Below are 14,444 nucleotides of genomic sequence, written 5' to 3'. Positions count from 1 at the left end.
CGTAGTAGAGTGACGGTAGACTACCCCGATCGAACCGCCGCAGTAATGCCCAATCAGCCGTCAAATCACAAAACCCCCTCCTTTCCAGCAGTAAGTTGGACGGACGAAGCAACCATCATTTCACTCTTCTCTCTCAGCTTCCTCTCTTGAAGAAAACCCCCACTCGCTTCGCTTCTCCCTCATCTCGTTCCTCCTTTCACACTTCTCTCTCAGCTTCCTCTCTTGGATGGACGCCGGAGCACCAGCCGACGTGATGTCTATGGCTCTGGCCAAAACCGTCGAGGCTCATGGTACGAAGAAGCGCAAGCACCCCGCCGAGACTACCGCAGACAAGCTCAAAGCCATCGCCCTGTCCAAGCCCCCCTCTCCTGGATCCCTCATTAAGCAAGTCCAGGTAATGTCTCTTGTTGACGATCTTTTTCTCGATCTTGATCGTGTTTTTTGATCTAACATGCAGTACTAGTACTGGTAGTACAACTTTCTGAGTGATTTTGCATGTGATTTTAGTGTGCCAAATGATGGTTCTAAATTCCTCTTTTGACCAAAACATGCGACAGGTTGACGCTTATTTCTTATAGATTACTTTCAACTACTCCCTCTGTCCCAAATTTCTTGTCTTAGATTTGTCTAGATACGGATGTATCTAATACTAAAATGTGACTTGATACATCTGTATCTAGACAAATCTAAGACAAGAATTTTGGGACGGAGGGAGTACTTTATGAACATCAATGCTACCTTTTAAGAGGGTATATTTGCCTCAGTAACTTGTGTTGTGGATATTGCATGTAATCCCTCTGCTCTCATGCCTTTGAAGACATGTTCTAGTGTCTTTGTTCACTCATTTCTGTGCGTATATGTAGTCATATATGGAGTATAATACCGAAAATCATCTTATATTTCTGAACGGAGGTAGTAATAAAATATGGTTTTTGTTTGAATTAGAACCAGGTCCGCGGTGGAGATGAAGTTCTCAAAGTCATGTCGTGCGAACTGGAAGACCTGATAATGAGTTCTACTATTGAACTATCCAGCTGATGTGTCCTTGTCGCCACGTGTCCTGAACTAGTGTTTTCCTGTAGCATTGTTATCAGGCGTGTTCTCGAGGCTGTACTTGACCACAACAATTTCCTAGTTGTGCCTTCGATTACGAAGGGTGTGGTTCTTGTAAAGCTTCCCAACAAATCGGATGCGGCCTGTCTTCATCATCATGTTTATGAGTGGAAAGACCACTCTGTTAGGTTCTCCAAGGTTGACAAGATGGTGATGGTGCATGTAGACATCTCACACGAAGTCCATGGCCTAGTCAGTTATGCGGGGTTCATCCCATAGGTCGGTGGCAAGAAATAGTCTACAGAGTTTAGTTAGTGCAACTTTGCTTGTCTGTAGTACGTACTATTGTTCAGTACTTGATTTGTGTTTGTGAACCCTGTATTGTTTATTAGTACTGCCGCTTTTGGTGTGTGGTCAGTCCTGAGAACGGTCTATGTTAATGTCTGTCCACTCAATTTAGTCTGTACATTTTGAAGTATCCAGATCATATTTTTTGTGAGGATGGTTTATCAATTATGGTTACACTCCAATATCTGTATGCATTGCAGGGTTTATCGCACCCACCAGGATTTCCAGTCCCATGGATGTTCAGTCCATACGATTTGTCACGACCTTTGGACTGTCATGCTTGTGGGAGTAAGCAGGGCCCCTGCGTGCCATGCGTAGTTGGACGATCAATCTTCTGTTTAGTACTTCAACATAGTGATTTCCTGGTAAGGATTCACTCATGTCAAATCAAGTAAATCTTATTGATTTACTGTCAAAATCTTATTGATTTAATGTCATGTTTTCTTTCTTTTCCTGCAATTTTACGATGCAGGTTTTGCCATGTGACATTCATCACAGAATAAACCGTTTGGTTTGCTCTACGATGGCTATTTTTGCAGGTTTCACTTCTTATGGCGTGTAAGTAATGAAGGCACTGTCCATCACTTATATTACTGGAAAAAATTGGATCAGTTTGTTGTCTGAGTACAAGCTGAATCCCTATGATGAACTGCAGTTTGGTTTAACAAAAACGCCACAATTAGTCCTTCTCGCGTTTAAAAGAAATGAAGAAAAAAACTGGATCACGGTCACGGATCCTAGTCAAGTTAGAAAGCTGATCATAGCAGACCAGACACGATCGCCGCTGTCTCGCACAGATCGAGCACCGGCAGTTGCTCTAGCACTAACAGCGGCAGCAGCTCAGTCTGATCCAGCTGAGGATTGGGCACCGACCGCGTCAGCGGATCAGTCTGATCTACCGGAGGATCGGGCATCGACCCGGCACCAGCTCTACAAGGAGCACCATCTCCGGCAGCAGCAGCGGCTTCGGCACCTGCACCAACACTTGCACTTGCATTTGGTCCGGCCCGTGCAGTTGCACCGGCAACAGACTGGGCTGCAGTTCACACTTCATATACCAAAGTCCTTACAAAAACCAACATGTCCACCTTCTTGGTAAGCATTGGCCGCCCAAGTACTTCATTCTTTTTTCTTTCCATGTTATTTCACATGATTCACTGTGTTGATCTAACTGTTTGGGTATGTCTTCTTGTTTGCAAACAGAGAATTCCTAAAGCAACGAGGGAGTCGTTCAACAATCCGGGCGACCGCGGCCAAGTTTCTCTTACCATGCGCAGCCTTGGTGTGAATGAACCTGCTCAATATACCGTAAGTACAAAGGATGGTCGCATGATGATTGATGCTAAAGGATGGTCAAGGTTCAAATCTAAATCATATCTTGCGGTATGGGATGATGTCAAAATCGAACTTTCTCGGCAAGGAGAGCTGGTCCAAATCAACTTTTAAATTCTTCAGTAGTAGCACGCAACTGCCGAACTGGTCTATCCTCCGAGATATTTTGATGTAACAATCTGGCATGGTGAAACAAGTGTCCTGTGTGTATAAGTAGTACGACAGTATTATTTATCACATGGTATATCGTTGATAGAATTGCAACTCTGATTGCTGGTTAGGAACTGTCGTTCGATTTCATTCCAACAGCTGCCGTGCTTTATTCAATTTTGTGTATTCGCCTTGCGACAGCATCTAAAACTAGCACAGTACCGATCGCTTGCAATTGAAAAGTGCTGAGGTAGAACACATGGGCCCCCAAACATGCAGGGTCGGCCTGCGGCCCAAAGTCCAGAACCGTGAGCCTATCTGAGTATTATATTCTTAGCTGAACCCCCATAAAAAAATCTGAACCCCCATAATGCCCGTGCGTTGCAGAGGGAGTATATTTCTCGGCAAGGTGAGCATGTGATATAAAAGATTTGTATATTTCTTTATAGAGGGAGTATCTCTCTGGCAAAAAATATATTTATGTGTAACTAGTTACTCCTGTCTTTCTACTTTGTTTCGCTGATATGTGGGGCAACCGGCAACGGGGTCCACATGCCATATGCACAAATTAGAGTGCACAACTTCACGGTAGACACACACCGGTCGTAGCGCCGCAGTAATGCCCAATGAGCCATCAAATCACAATCCCCCTTTCCAGCTTTAGCAGTAAACTGGACGGACGAAGCGGCAATATTTCACTGGGCCTGAATCCCCTTCTCCCTCGTTTGCTTGTTCAGAGAAAACCCCCGCTCGGCGATTGCATAGGGTTTTCTCATGGAGAACCAGGTACGAATTCTTCATCCATCCCCGATAAATCCAAGTCCCTTGGTCGCAGGTAATCCTAGGATGGCAGCCGCCGCGGTTGATGCATTTTTCTTCTACTGAATCTAGTGTGTTTCAGTTGCAGTGCCCAAAGTGCGAGTACCCTACAGATTTCTGTGCCTTCGGCGAGAGGCCACACTTGTTCCTTCTCATCCTACCACAGCATTTTGAAATGTGCATAGTATGTTCCTAGAATCCTCTTCTCTATCCGGGAGGGTGGGGTTTTTTTGAACATGCTGTGTTCTCATATTCTTTTTCCTGCAGTGTATTATTTGCTCTGCCGGAACACATGTACTCAAGATGCTCGGCCTTGTCATAACTGAATACACTAGTTTAATGGTCACAGTGAAGACAAGCCATGGATATTACTTTCGAGTTGGGTTCATGAACCAAGAAGATCGCTGCTTTTTTATGGCCGAACTTGGATAAACTTTCTCAAGTGTTACGGACTGAAAGTTGGCGCACGAATGTTGATGGAAATAGCAGAACCTGGTCTCATCTTCACTGCGATCTTCCACCCCGACGTCGTTCCAATTGTTCATCCATGTTAGTTTTGTATCTGATTCTTGCTTGTTGCCTCGATTACTTCTTAATCCACATATTCTGTCTAACTAATCACAATTTAACTTTAGAAGTAGCAACGAATCTCTCACGAAGATGCTACTTCTAACTAATATTTTCTTATAATTGGTGGCATGTGTAGGTTTTTTCAGAGTTCAGCAGTCTGCTCGTTTGTTACTCTGTAATAACTCGGTTTTTACTAATGGCACTTAAGTTGACTGGATCGACATCCACAAGTTCTTACACTTTATTGATCGTCTTGAGGTCCTTTTGGGGCGTTTCAATGGTGGTAGGCCACGTGGGATATGTGTGCCACTGTTGCACTCGTTGAACAGGTCCAACTGTGTCGAGAAACTTATGGTACAAGCTGTTTTCTGTTATATATGTTGTTCATAAACTATTTCTTATACACAGTTTTACAGCTGTGATCTTCTTGAAACAGGAACTGCCGAGTTCTATTGTTCCTATACAGATGTCTGACCATGGTCAGGTCAACTTGCGCTTGGTCACAACATGATGTTTATGTCGACCTACTCAATTCCCCTTGGAGGTGAAAAGATACTTATTCGTGGCTGGTCAAAAATAATGAAGGCCCGTCCATCTTGGAGAATAGGACAGAAGATTATGTTCATGCTTTTCCATGGCTCTAAAGCGAATATCCTGTTTATTGACCACATTGCGAGATGAAGCCACTTTCAGAAGGTTGTGGATGCGCGGGGTGGCGCCTGGGCCTTGTCCTGGGGCTTGGTGGCCTCACCCTTGGTTAACTATAGGCAAAGTAGCACTGTTCGAGGCGTGCTTTGTACGGTTGAACCTGTATAAGTACTCATACTACTTTCAGCTTTGGTTGTTAAGTGCCCCTGCTGGTTTCAGTTAAGGTTGTTAAGTACTCCTGCTGCTTTTACAGTCTGTCGTGTTTCTTCAGTCCTGTCTTCCTCCAGCCGCCAAAACCAAACCAGTGCCGGCGGGGCCGCCTGCTTCCGCCTCCCACGGCTGGTTGCGCCTCAGCGCACGCATTGCTGCCCCACCGTCTCCTAAATCGTTAATGTCGACGTCCTCCGCGCGCTTTGGTACGCTCGCCGCGGCGCCGCCCTCTCGCGTTGTCAACATGGTCAACAAACACCAGGAATCGGCAAAAGTACGTGGAGAAGATGACAGTAGGGGCCCACCACGTCAGCGTATGAAAAAATAAAATGCTTCCTCCTAGTGTTTTCCTGACATCTGGGACCCACGACATTATGAGCGTATATAGTCAATAGACAAGAGAACAACACAAGATCGGCTGACACCTAGGACGTAGCTACTCGAGCAGTATTTTTTTTGTTTGGTATTGTTGAGATGGAGCAGGGTTTGAACTGGGTTGTGGCCCGTCTAGCCCAGGCTTATATTTTATGTTCACCATGTGACCAGCCCAGCTATTTTTTCTTTGTGAAAATGAGCCCAGTTTATTTTTTCTGAAGAATACCTAATCCAGGCCTACTTATTTTTCTACGCCCTGATGGGCTGCAACTCTTTCAAGACGCCTGCAAATCTTGAAAGTAATATGAAATGGGTTGTAAATATAAAAGCAGATGACAAATTGGCAATTACTTTATAATTTCTGATTTTTTTCACATTTTCAGATTCCTATTTCACTGGTCATTAACCTAATTTAAATATATATTCAAAGGACTTTAAATCTGGCTCGACATTTCGGTATTAAAAATAGTTTGGAACCCACAGAAATATGCGAAATTGGCCCTGGCCAACCAAAAAAACGACTGCAATAAATTGCATAAGAAGTTGCCATGAGCTATATATAAATTATTAAAAAAAGAGGGAGTGGTCTGACCTGTGGGCCTGTTTAGTTGACGCGTATGCAAGATTTCTTTAGTTATTATATACTACGTCAACAAACGATTCTAGCAGACGTAACCGTTGGATGTCAATCCAAAGGCCGTCGTGTTTCTTCAATCTCTGGTCTTCCTGCTCCAGCCGCCAAAGCAGCGTCGGCGGGACCGCCTCCCGCCTCCCGTGGCCGGCTGTGCTGCCGCGCAGGCCTCAGCGCCCCCTACTACTCCCACATGCTGTTGTCGGAATGTCCTAAAAATCCTCGGCGGCACTTTTTGGAAAATATAAAAATTGCTGGAGAAATAATCAAGACCAGGGGGCACACACCCTGTCCACGAGGGTGGGGGCGCGCCGCCTGTCTCGTGGGCCCCCTGAAGCTTCGCCGACCTCAACTCCAACTCCATATATTCCGTCTCGCGGAGAAAAAAATAGAGAGAAAGTTTCATCGCGTTTTACGATACGGAGCCGCCGCCAAGCGCTAATCTCTCTCGGGAGGGCTGATCTGGAGTCCGTTCGGGGCTCTGGAAAGGGGGATTCATCGCCGTCGTCGTCATCAACCATCCTTCATCACCAATTTCATGATGCTCACCATCGTGCGTGAGTAATTCCATCATAGGCTTGCTGGATGGTGATGGGTTGGATGAGATTTACCATGTAATCAAGTTAGTTTTGTTAGGGTTTTATCCCTAGTATCCACTATGTTCTGAGATTGATGTTGCTATGACTTTTCTATGCTTAATGCTTGTCACTAGGGCCCGAGTGCCATGATTTCAGATCTGAACCTATTATGTTTTCATGAATATATGTGTGTTCTTGATCCTATCTTGCAAGTCTATAGTCATCCGACAACCCCGAAGTGACAATAATCGGGATACTTCTCGGTGATGACCATAGTTTGAGGAGTTCATGTATTCACTATGTGCTAATGCTTTGTTTCGGTTCTCTATTAAAAGGAGGCCTTAATATCCCTTAGTTTCCGCTAGGACCCCGCTGCCACGGGAGGGTAGGACAAAAGATGTCATGCAAGTTCTTTTCCATAAGCACGCATGACTATTTACGGAATACATGCCTACATTACATTGATGAACTGGAACTAGTTCTATGTCACCCTATGTTATAGCTATTACATGAGGAATCGCATCCGACATAATTATCCATCACTGATCCATTTCCTACGAGCTTTTCGCATATTGTGCTTCGCTTATTTACTTTTCCGTTGCTACTGTTATAATCACTACAAAACCCAAAAAAACATTACTTTTGCTATTGTTACCTTTATTATCATACTACTTTGCTACTAAATACTTTGCTGCAGATACTAAGTTATCCAGGTGTGGTTGAATTGACTACTCAACTGCTAATACTCAAGAATATTCTTTGGCTCCCCTTGTGTCGAATCAATAAATTTGGATTGAATACTTTACCCTCGAAAGCTATTGCGATCCCCTACACTTATGGGTCATCAGTGGGAGGAGATGGATGGGTCCGTTTCATCACCCACATGCGTATCACCGGTGGTGAGTTGATCAGCTTCTCCTTCAGAGCAGAAAGACCCAAGCTGGCCGTGATTTATGTCAACAAGCAGAAGATTATGAGGATGATGACGCCCACTTGGTGAAGCCATCATAGCTCAAAGAATGAGGTTGAGCGAGGAGGAGGTGTGCAACCTATGGGACATCATTCCGGCACGTGCTGACTTCGTCGGGGTGCCATTCGTGACCCGCCTGACAAGTACCATGGTTAATCGGCATATCATGGTATGTTGCATTTACTGTAGTTTTTAGAGTAATTGGATGATATGCTTTATTGTTATACTTAGTGTAGAGTCCGATGATATATATGCTTAGTGAATCTTATATGCTTAGTGAATCCGATGATATATTTTATTTTTAGAGTAATTTGATGATATGCTTTATTGTTATACTTAGTGTAAAGTCCGATGATATATATGCTTAGTGAATCTTATATGCTTAGTGAATCCGATGATATATTTTGATAGTGAATCCGATGATATATTATGCTTTATTGTTATACTTAGTGTAGATTCCAATGATATATATGCTTAGTGAATATTATATGCTTACTGAATCTGATGATCTATATGCTTAGTGAATCCGATGATATATATGCTTCGTGTAGAATCCAAAGAACTGTTAATAGTGTAGAATCCATATATACTTATTAGTATAATTCATGCTTAGCAGAAATGTAGTACCTGTCTTTTGATAGTGTAGAATGTGTGAGGCTACTTATTAATTGATATGTTTTTCTTATTCAGAGATTGCCGAAGAGCCTATCTGAGAGTTGTGGTATCAAGCCTGATGAAGAAGGCTCTGCTGGAATACGCCTTACCGCGAGGGCTCCGTCACCACTTGTGCGTACGGCGTGGACACGGACGGTCGCACACACTTCAACTTGGTTGGGTGTAAGAGCTTCCTTGTCGGCAAGAATCTTCATGTTGGATAGGCAATCCTAATTACTATCAGGAACACCCACCGCCCAGGCTTGAGGATGATGGTCGTCATCGATACCATCTAGAACTACATATGCTTGCGTGTGGCTACTGAACCATATATATGCTAGTATGACTACCTAGTAGACTTATCAACTATGATTTATCCATGCATTGTTGACTACTATATATGGGTTTGTGAGATTGTGTGGTTATTAAATGTGGTATTGTCGTTAATATTTGTGAGATGGTTCTGTGAACTTACTCGTTAATGTTTGTGAGATGGTTCTGTGAACTTAGTTTATTTGCACTGGACTTGTCTTGATTTCCATGAATATTGCATCTGACATTTTTTTTCTTATTTCTATTTGCCTAGTTGTAGCGTGGGGAGAAAATAGGGCGCTACTACTAAGTGATGATAGTAGTAGTGTTGGTAGACAAACAGACGCTACTACTAAGTATCTTAGCTGCAGCGCTGGTTTAGAAGTGCGCTACTGTTAATTAATAGTTGTAGCGCCCTAGCAGTAGTGTGCGTGCCCGCGCTACTGGTATGTAAAAAACCAGCGCCACTAGTAAGGTTTTCTCTAGTAGTGGGTGGTTTGTACTGGTTGTGGTGGCTAGGCTTTTACGGCAACGATGATGATGGGAACAATGTCAGCAACACGGCAATGGTTGCGGTAACCGGCTCTTCAGCGTGTCCGCCATACTGCCTCGGTTTGCTTCTTACTGTGGAGTCAAAGCTACGGCGACGGGGGGCCTATGGTATACAATGACTGCCTGCAGGGGGCGTTTAGTGATCTTCCGTGCTGCCAGCTATGCTTGGATTTATCCTTTGAAACTCTCCGTCAGAGTCAGAGATTCGTTGTCTGGCCGCAGGTGGTTGAGCTTTTGTGTAGATCTTCATGCAGCTTCATGTGTCTGCTATGGTGTGGGTTGAGTCGGTGATCACCGATGGCGAAGGTGAAGTCGATAGAGTTTTAGGGATGGCAAGGATGCCTCTAGGGAAGGAGCGATGACGATGATGCATGCGTGTTGTCTCGACGTGGCCCTCTTTGGAGTGGTGTGCATGTAGTTTATTATGTGTGCTGCTTAGCAGCTGTGAAGGTTTTCGCCTGGTTATCCATAATTAACTGGTCAATCTGGTTTTCGTTCGGTTTTTCCTAATTAACCGAGCAATCCTTTTCTTCTAGTGAATGCAGGAATTCTGCCATTTCGAAAAGAAAAAAAGATTGTAATGTTGCTCCCAGATTTGTCTTTGCCCAATTGTGTCGGTGTATGATATTTGGTAGATGCTGGTGGGTATGGGATGTGTTGCTCATCCTATTTAGACTTCCCATGTATTGCACTCTGGTGGCTAGAGTCCTTTGGTTTCGCTGCTTTATTTTCTCCTTGATTAGTGTTGGTACTAGTTTATATTAGGCTTTGGACGAGATGGTTTCTCTTAATAGAAATCTGAGGGGATGCCCTTCTTTTATTTATTTAAAAACTCATCCAACATTCATTTTGAACTACGTACATATAAGTATAACATATAACAAACTACAAACTGGTAAACTACTCGTCATCAGGTATGTCAAGGTCCTCATTGTTGGAGTCACCGGCGTCACGGTCGTTGGCGGTGGGACGAATTGCCATCGCCTCCTCCTCCTCCTCATCCATGAAGAGTTGCTTCCGCTTAATGTCCGCTTCATGGATAAAATGGCGGTTTGCCGCCACCTCGGGTTGTTATTGGATGGAGTCGAAGATGGTCTATTACTCCGCCGCCTCCCCCGTTGGCCGAGCTCGAAATCCGTTGGGGGAGCTAGTGAGGGCAATATTTTTGAGGCATCCTCATCACATGTAGTTTTATATCCTGGCAAATTAAATCCAAGATGGCTACCCACATTTATATGCATGGCAGCATGAGCCATGGATGGGTTCACACAATGTTTTACAAATGTGCCTAACAATATATGTTTACCAGAGATCGGAATACTTGGCACCATAGTCCTCATGGGCAATTTCACTATATCATATAGATGACAACTCTCAACCTTAATATGTGGGCCATACATGCGGGGACATTTGTATTTTGTAAAAATCTGCCATATGTGGTATGTGCCCGTGGCAACTCTTTAATTGTTGCCAGTTGTTTGTGTGTCTGGCTACTTCACCAAGTAGATGCTTTATCGGCATTTTTCTTATCATTTATACTTGCTTCCAGTGTCTAACAGTATGTGGTTACCATGTCTACATATGGCCTTCGAGCAAATCCCACTCTCTTTCTCATTTTATGCACTCGGTTTTACAAGACACATGTGCCATTTTCCTAGGCGTCTACAATGCCCATCGTGGAACATGACATTGCCTACCTGTTGATACAACTATACATGAATTTTAGCAAGAACCGGAAGAATGCCACAAGCAAGATGGGGATGCATTTGATGTTGCGCATCAACTGCTCCAATCTACACAACCCACTCCGCGATAAGGTTGCGAGGACGTATGACCTGTCAACTTTCTCATTTGTAATATCTTAACGGGGCAGGATCAAGACAAACAATCTGTTTTGAACAATCTCAGGGTCCCTCACAGGCTGCTGGAGCTGGAGTACAAGGTTGACTCCAAAGTGGAGGGAGCGGTAGCACCAGTGATGTTACCAAGTGCAAAGGAGGCCGACTCGCGTCGACAATTAGTGAGAGGTTTAGGTAAATGTAATCGCACGAAGGCAATTTCAAGTGCATGCTTTGTTGTAGTTCTAGCGGCAACAACGTCTACCAAAGGGAGCAACAGATTCTACCATCCACTTTTATGTAATTATTTTACTTTTTATTCTAAAACGATCAGTAGCTTAGGTTCTACTGGCATTCTTCGTATGTATGATGAAAAATTCTCATATGCAGTAGACACTGACATTGGATATACGAGACTTTGTGGTGTTTTTTTACTGTTGTTTGACACTTTCCGTCCTTTTTTTGTCAACGAAGTGGTAACAAAGTTATTTTTCATATGACCATTACTACATTTGGACACCAACCCCTTACTCCCATCAATGCAAAGTAGGCAATACACACACAACAACTCGATGTTCTTGGCAACTTCTCATTGTGTAACCCGACAACTTTACATGTATATGCATGACAACTTTTAAACTAATGACTTTTTTTATGATGATTATAATCTCCTCTACTAACAGGCGCATTGTACCCATTGGTGGTGCTAAGCGCCTCCTCCCCGGGTATTGTTTCTTCTCGGCTGGACGTCGCTAGCGTGGCTGCCTCCTCCTCGGATCCCAACCGGCGGATCATGTCGCGTCCCCGGTTAACGAAACCTAACTGGATCTTGTAAAAGTGAAACTAATCAAAAGTCAAAACTGAAAAATTGGCATGCTAGCTCCTGGAGCATTGCACGGTTCAAAATTAATCTATGCCATTATGTGTGTTTGATATTTGCAGCTTTCAAAGATCCCAAGGGTCAACATTACTACTAAGAAAAAAATGGATAGATTCATAACTTATAACTTAAGTGATAGTAATATAGGCTATAGTCATAAAATTTACCACTATGTTATGTGCTGATAATTGTACAAAAACTAATATCTAATGTTGCCTAGCTAATTGGTATGGCTGAAAGAATATGCGCAAACTCCATCATGGTAAACAATGTCATGAGTCCCTTATCTCTGAAGTTTTGTTTTGTCTGCTTTCCTCCAATGAAGCCAAACTAGGGGAGGCTATCTCACTAGAAGGAACCTCACTCATTGATGGTAAACCCATTTCTTCCTTGCTCGTAGCAGCAGTATGAGGATAGCCTGTATAAAAAATATGATTTTAGAAAGAACAAAATAACAAAATGATACCTCTATAGTTAAATCAAGTCATTTCGGTCCTTAATTACCTTCATGCAACAAAAGTACACCAATTGGAGAACTCATAGATGTAGGCTTATCGCTTCCAGATGGACTTGTATCGTCAACTGGGTCACCCATCTGGGTGTCATCAAGGGTATCAACTTCCTTGCCTAGAAATAAGGAAACCATCAGGTACAAAATCAAGGGTTTGTGACATAAATCCCTACACCGCTAAGTGATATTCCAGACGTCACCTGGTACTTCATTGCTATTACGTGCAAAAGGTTCTGTAGCTTCAGTTGATGATGGCATCAAGTCAAGATCACATGAATGTGGAGACATCTGATGTAAAGCATTGCTCATCGTCTCCATTTCTTGTGGGTATTGCACTACACTAAGTCCTTCTAATGGAGCAGCATGACATAAATTTAAATTTTCATTGTTTTGAGCTTCCACCCAATCATTTATATGTTCACCTGGTAGATACATGTCATCATCTGATGAATCACTAATTAGTACGGGTGTCTCGGTGTCGAGAGCCAATAGAACATTTTGGATTTCTTGATCGTTAACTGAAAAATTGTCCAAATCCTGAACCGAGCTCTTTTCACTAGCTTCTCCTTGAAGACTTGGAACTGTAGTCCCCTCGTCGGACATGTTTTCTGTAACAAAGTATGGTTTGAACCGAGAAGGTTGTAGATTTTGCCGGAAATTAGCGAGAAATGATGCTCCTTCTGTGAAGCTCTCATGGCTCCTAAGCATTGTAATCTTTCTTATTTGAGACGCAACACAAGTAGGCTCCACATTACTTGAGTTAGCACCTCCAGTGGAGCTACTTTCATCCTCTTGCTCGCATGTAATGTCAAATGCATTTCTCATTTTAGTTGGTGCAGATGGGGCAGACTCTGGGAAGTTATCTTCGTTGTAGGGAAGATCGAAAGGATTTATCCTAGGTGCAAAAATAGTTGGAATTTGAAGATTAAATTTTGAGAGCTCCTCCTTTGTTGGGAGAGGCTCATTGTTGCCAAACTCTCTCAAGTTCCTACCTACATATTTTCTAGCCCTGCGTCCAATCAAGGTCTCCAACCTTTGGTTTCTCTCAATCTCCAAACATCCAATTTTCAAGATGCTCTTCTGATCGTCAGCAGTCCATGCCACAACTTTAGCACTTCCTTTCTCCTCAAGTTCATTTTCATCATTGCCCTCTTGATTTCCGGTTTCATCCTCAATGTTGCTGTCAATGGAATCCCCATCTTGAGAAGACACCGATGAATTGGCGGCCGACCTAAGCTCATGAAATGCGTGAAGCATGGGATGGGTATCGATTTCTGAGCCATCTGATGCACTTGATGCTGATTTGGATGAAGAGCCTCGGCTATGAGATCCCTTCCGAAATTTATTTTCATTGTTGTTGTGGTTAGCTATTCTTTCTTCGCTAGATATAATTCTTGGAATACATACATCCTCAATTGGTTTAGCAGTGTTGTGAATATTCCAAGTTTCAGGAGCCTTCTCTATCTTTTTGTAGATATGATCATTTTCCGGATTGTTCGGTTCACCGTAAGTTAGGATGACCCCAAGGAATAAACCAGTGAATACGAAGATTGGTGATGCAGCCACAAGGAGAGAGAGCCAGCTGAAGTAGTACTTGTACAATATTAATAGGCAAAGCAATAAACAGAGAACTGGAGGATGGCACCGAATGAATCGGCAAACAGTTTGCAGTGTCTCCAATGTGTATGCCTCTTTTAAAACCTTTCGCCATTTCATTGTAAGATCTCCCAAGCTCTGGCGTATGAGTCTGGTAAGATTAATAAATATGTTATAGGACAACCTTCTTATCTCAACAAAACAATTAAGCATCATTTATTTTTTACAGAACGAGTTATAATACCATCAAGTTTTTACTCCAACCTCCTATTTTCACTAGGCTTTACATTCCGGTGGTTACTTTCCTAATTTTAGTCTGAAACTATTTACACTATTGATACATAGAGGATACTTTCAAGATATAACACCCTTGGAAAAAAAGTATGGGCCTTTTCCAATTAAATTCCCATGATTTAT

The 14,444-nt window shown here is 43.0% G+C and overlaps 1 protein-coding gene across 1 annotated transcript in view; it reads right to left on the bottom strand.

The window, feature by feature from the left end:
- Nucleotides 1–11,978: 11,978 nt before the first annotated feature.
- The window catches only part of LOC119341474, a 2,973-nt gene continuing 507 nt past the window's right edge, over nucleotides 11,979–14,444 (bottom strand). The window contains exons 2-4 of the mRNA XM_037613344.1: nucleotides 12,632–14,178; nucleotides 12,425–12,547; nucleotides 11,979–12,338 (exon numbers count right to left, since the gene is read on the bottom strand). Coding sequence (XP_037469241.1) covers nucleotides 12,193–12,338; nucleotides 12,425–12,547; nucleotides 12,632–14,147 — 1,785 coding nt within the window. The 5' untranslated portion in view covers nucleotides 14,148–14,178 and the 3' untranslated portion in view covers nucleotides 11,979–12,192. The remainder of the gene's footprint in view (nucleotides 12,339–12,424; nucleotides 12,548–12,631; nucleotides 14,179–14,444) is intronic.

The sequence above is a fragment of the Triticum dicoccoides genome, chromosome 7B (genome assembly GCF_002162155.2).
Source record: "Triticum dicoccoides isolate Atlit2015 ecotype Zavitan chromosome 7B, WEW_v2.0, whole genome shotgun sequence".
Taxonomy (NCBI): domain Eukaryota; kingdom Viridiplantae; phylum Streptophyta; class Magnoliopsida; order Poales; family Poaceae; genus Triticum; species Triticum dicoccoides.
The sequence above is the reverse complement of the archived record's forward strand: the minus strand, read 5'-3'. Positions and strand labels throughout refer to the sequence as shown.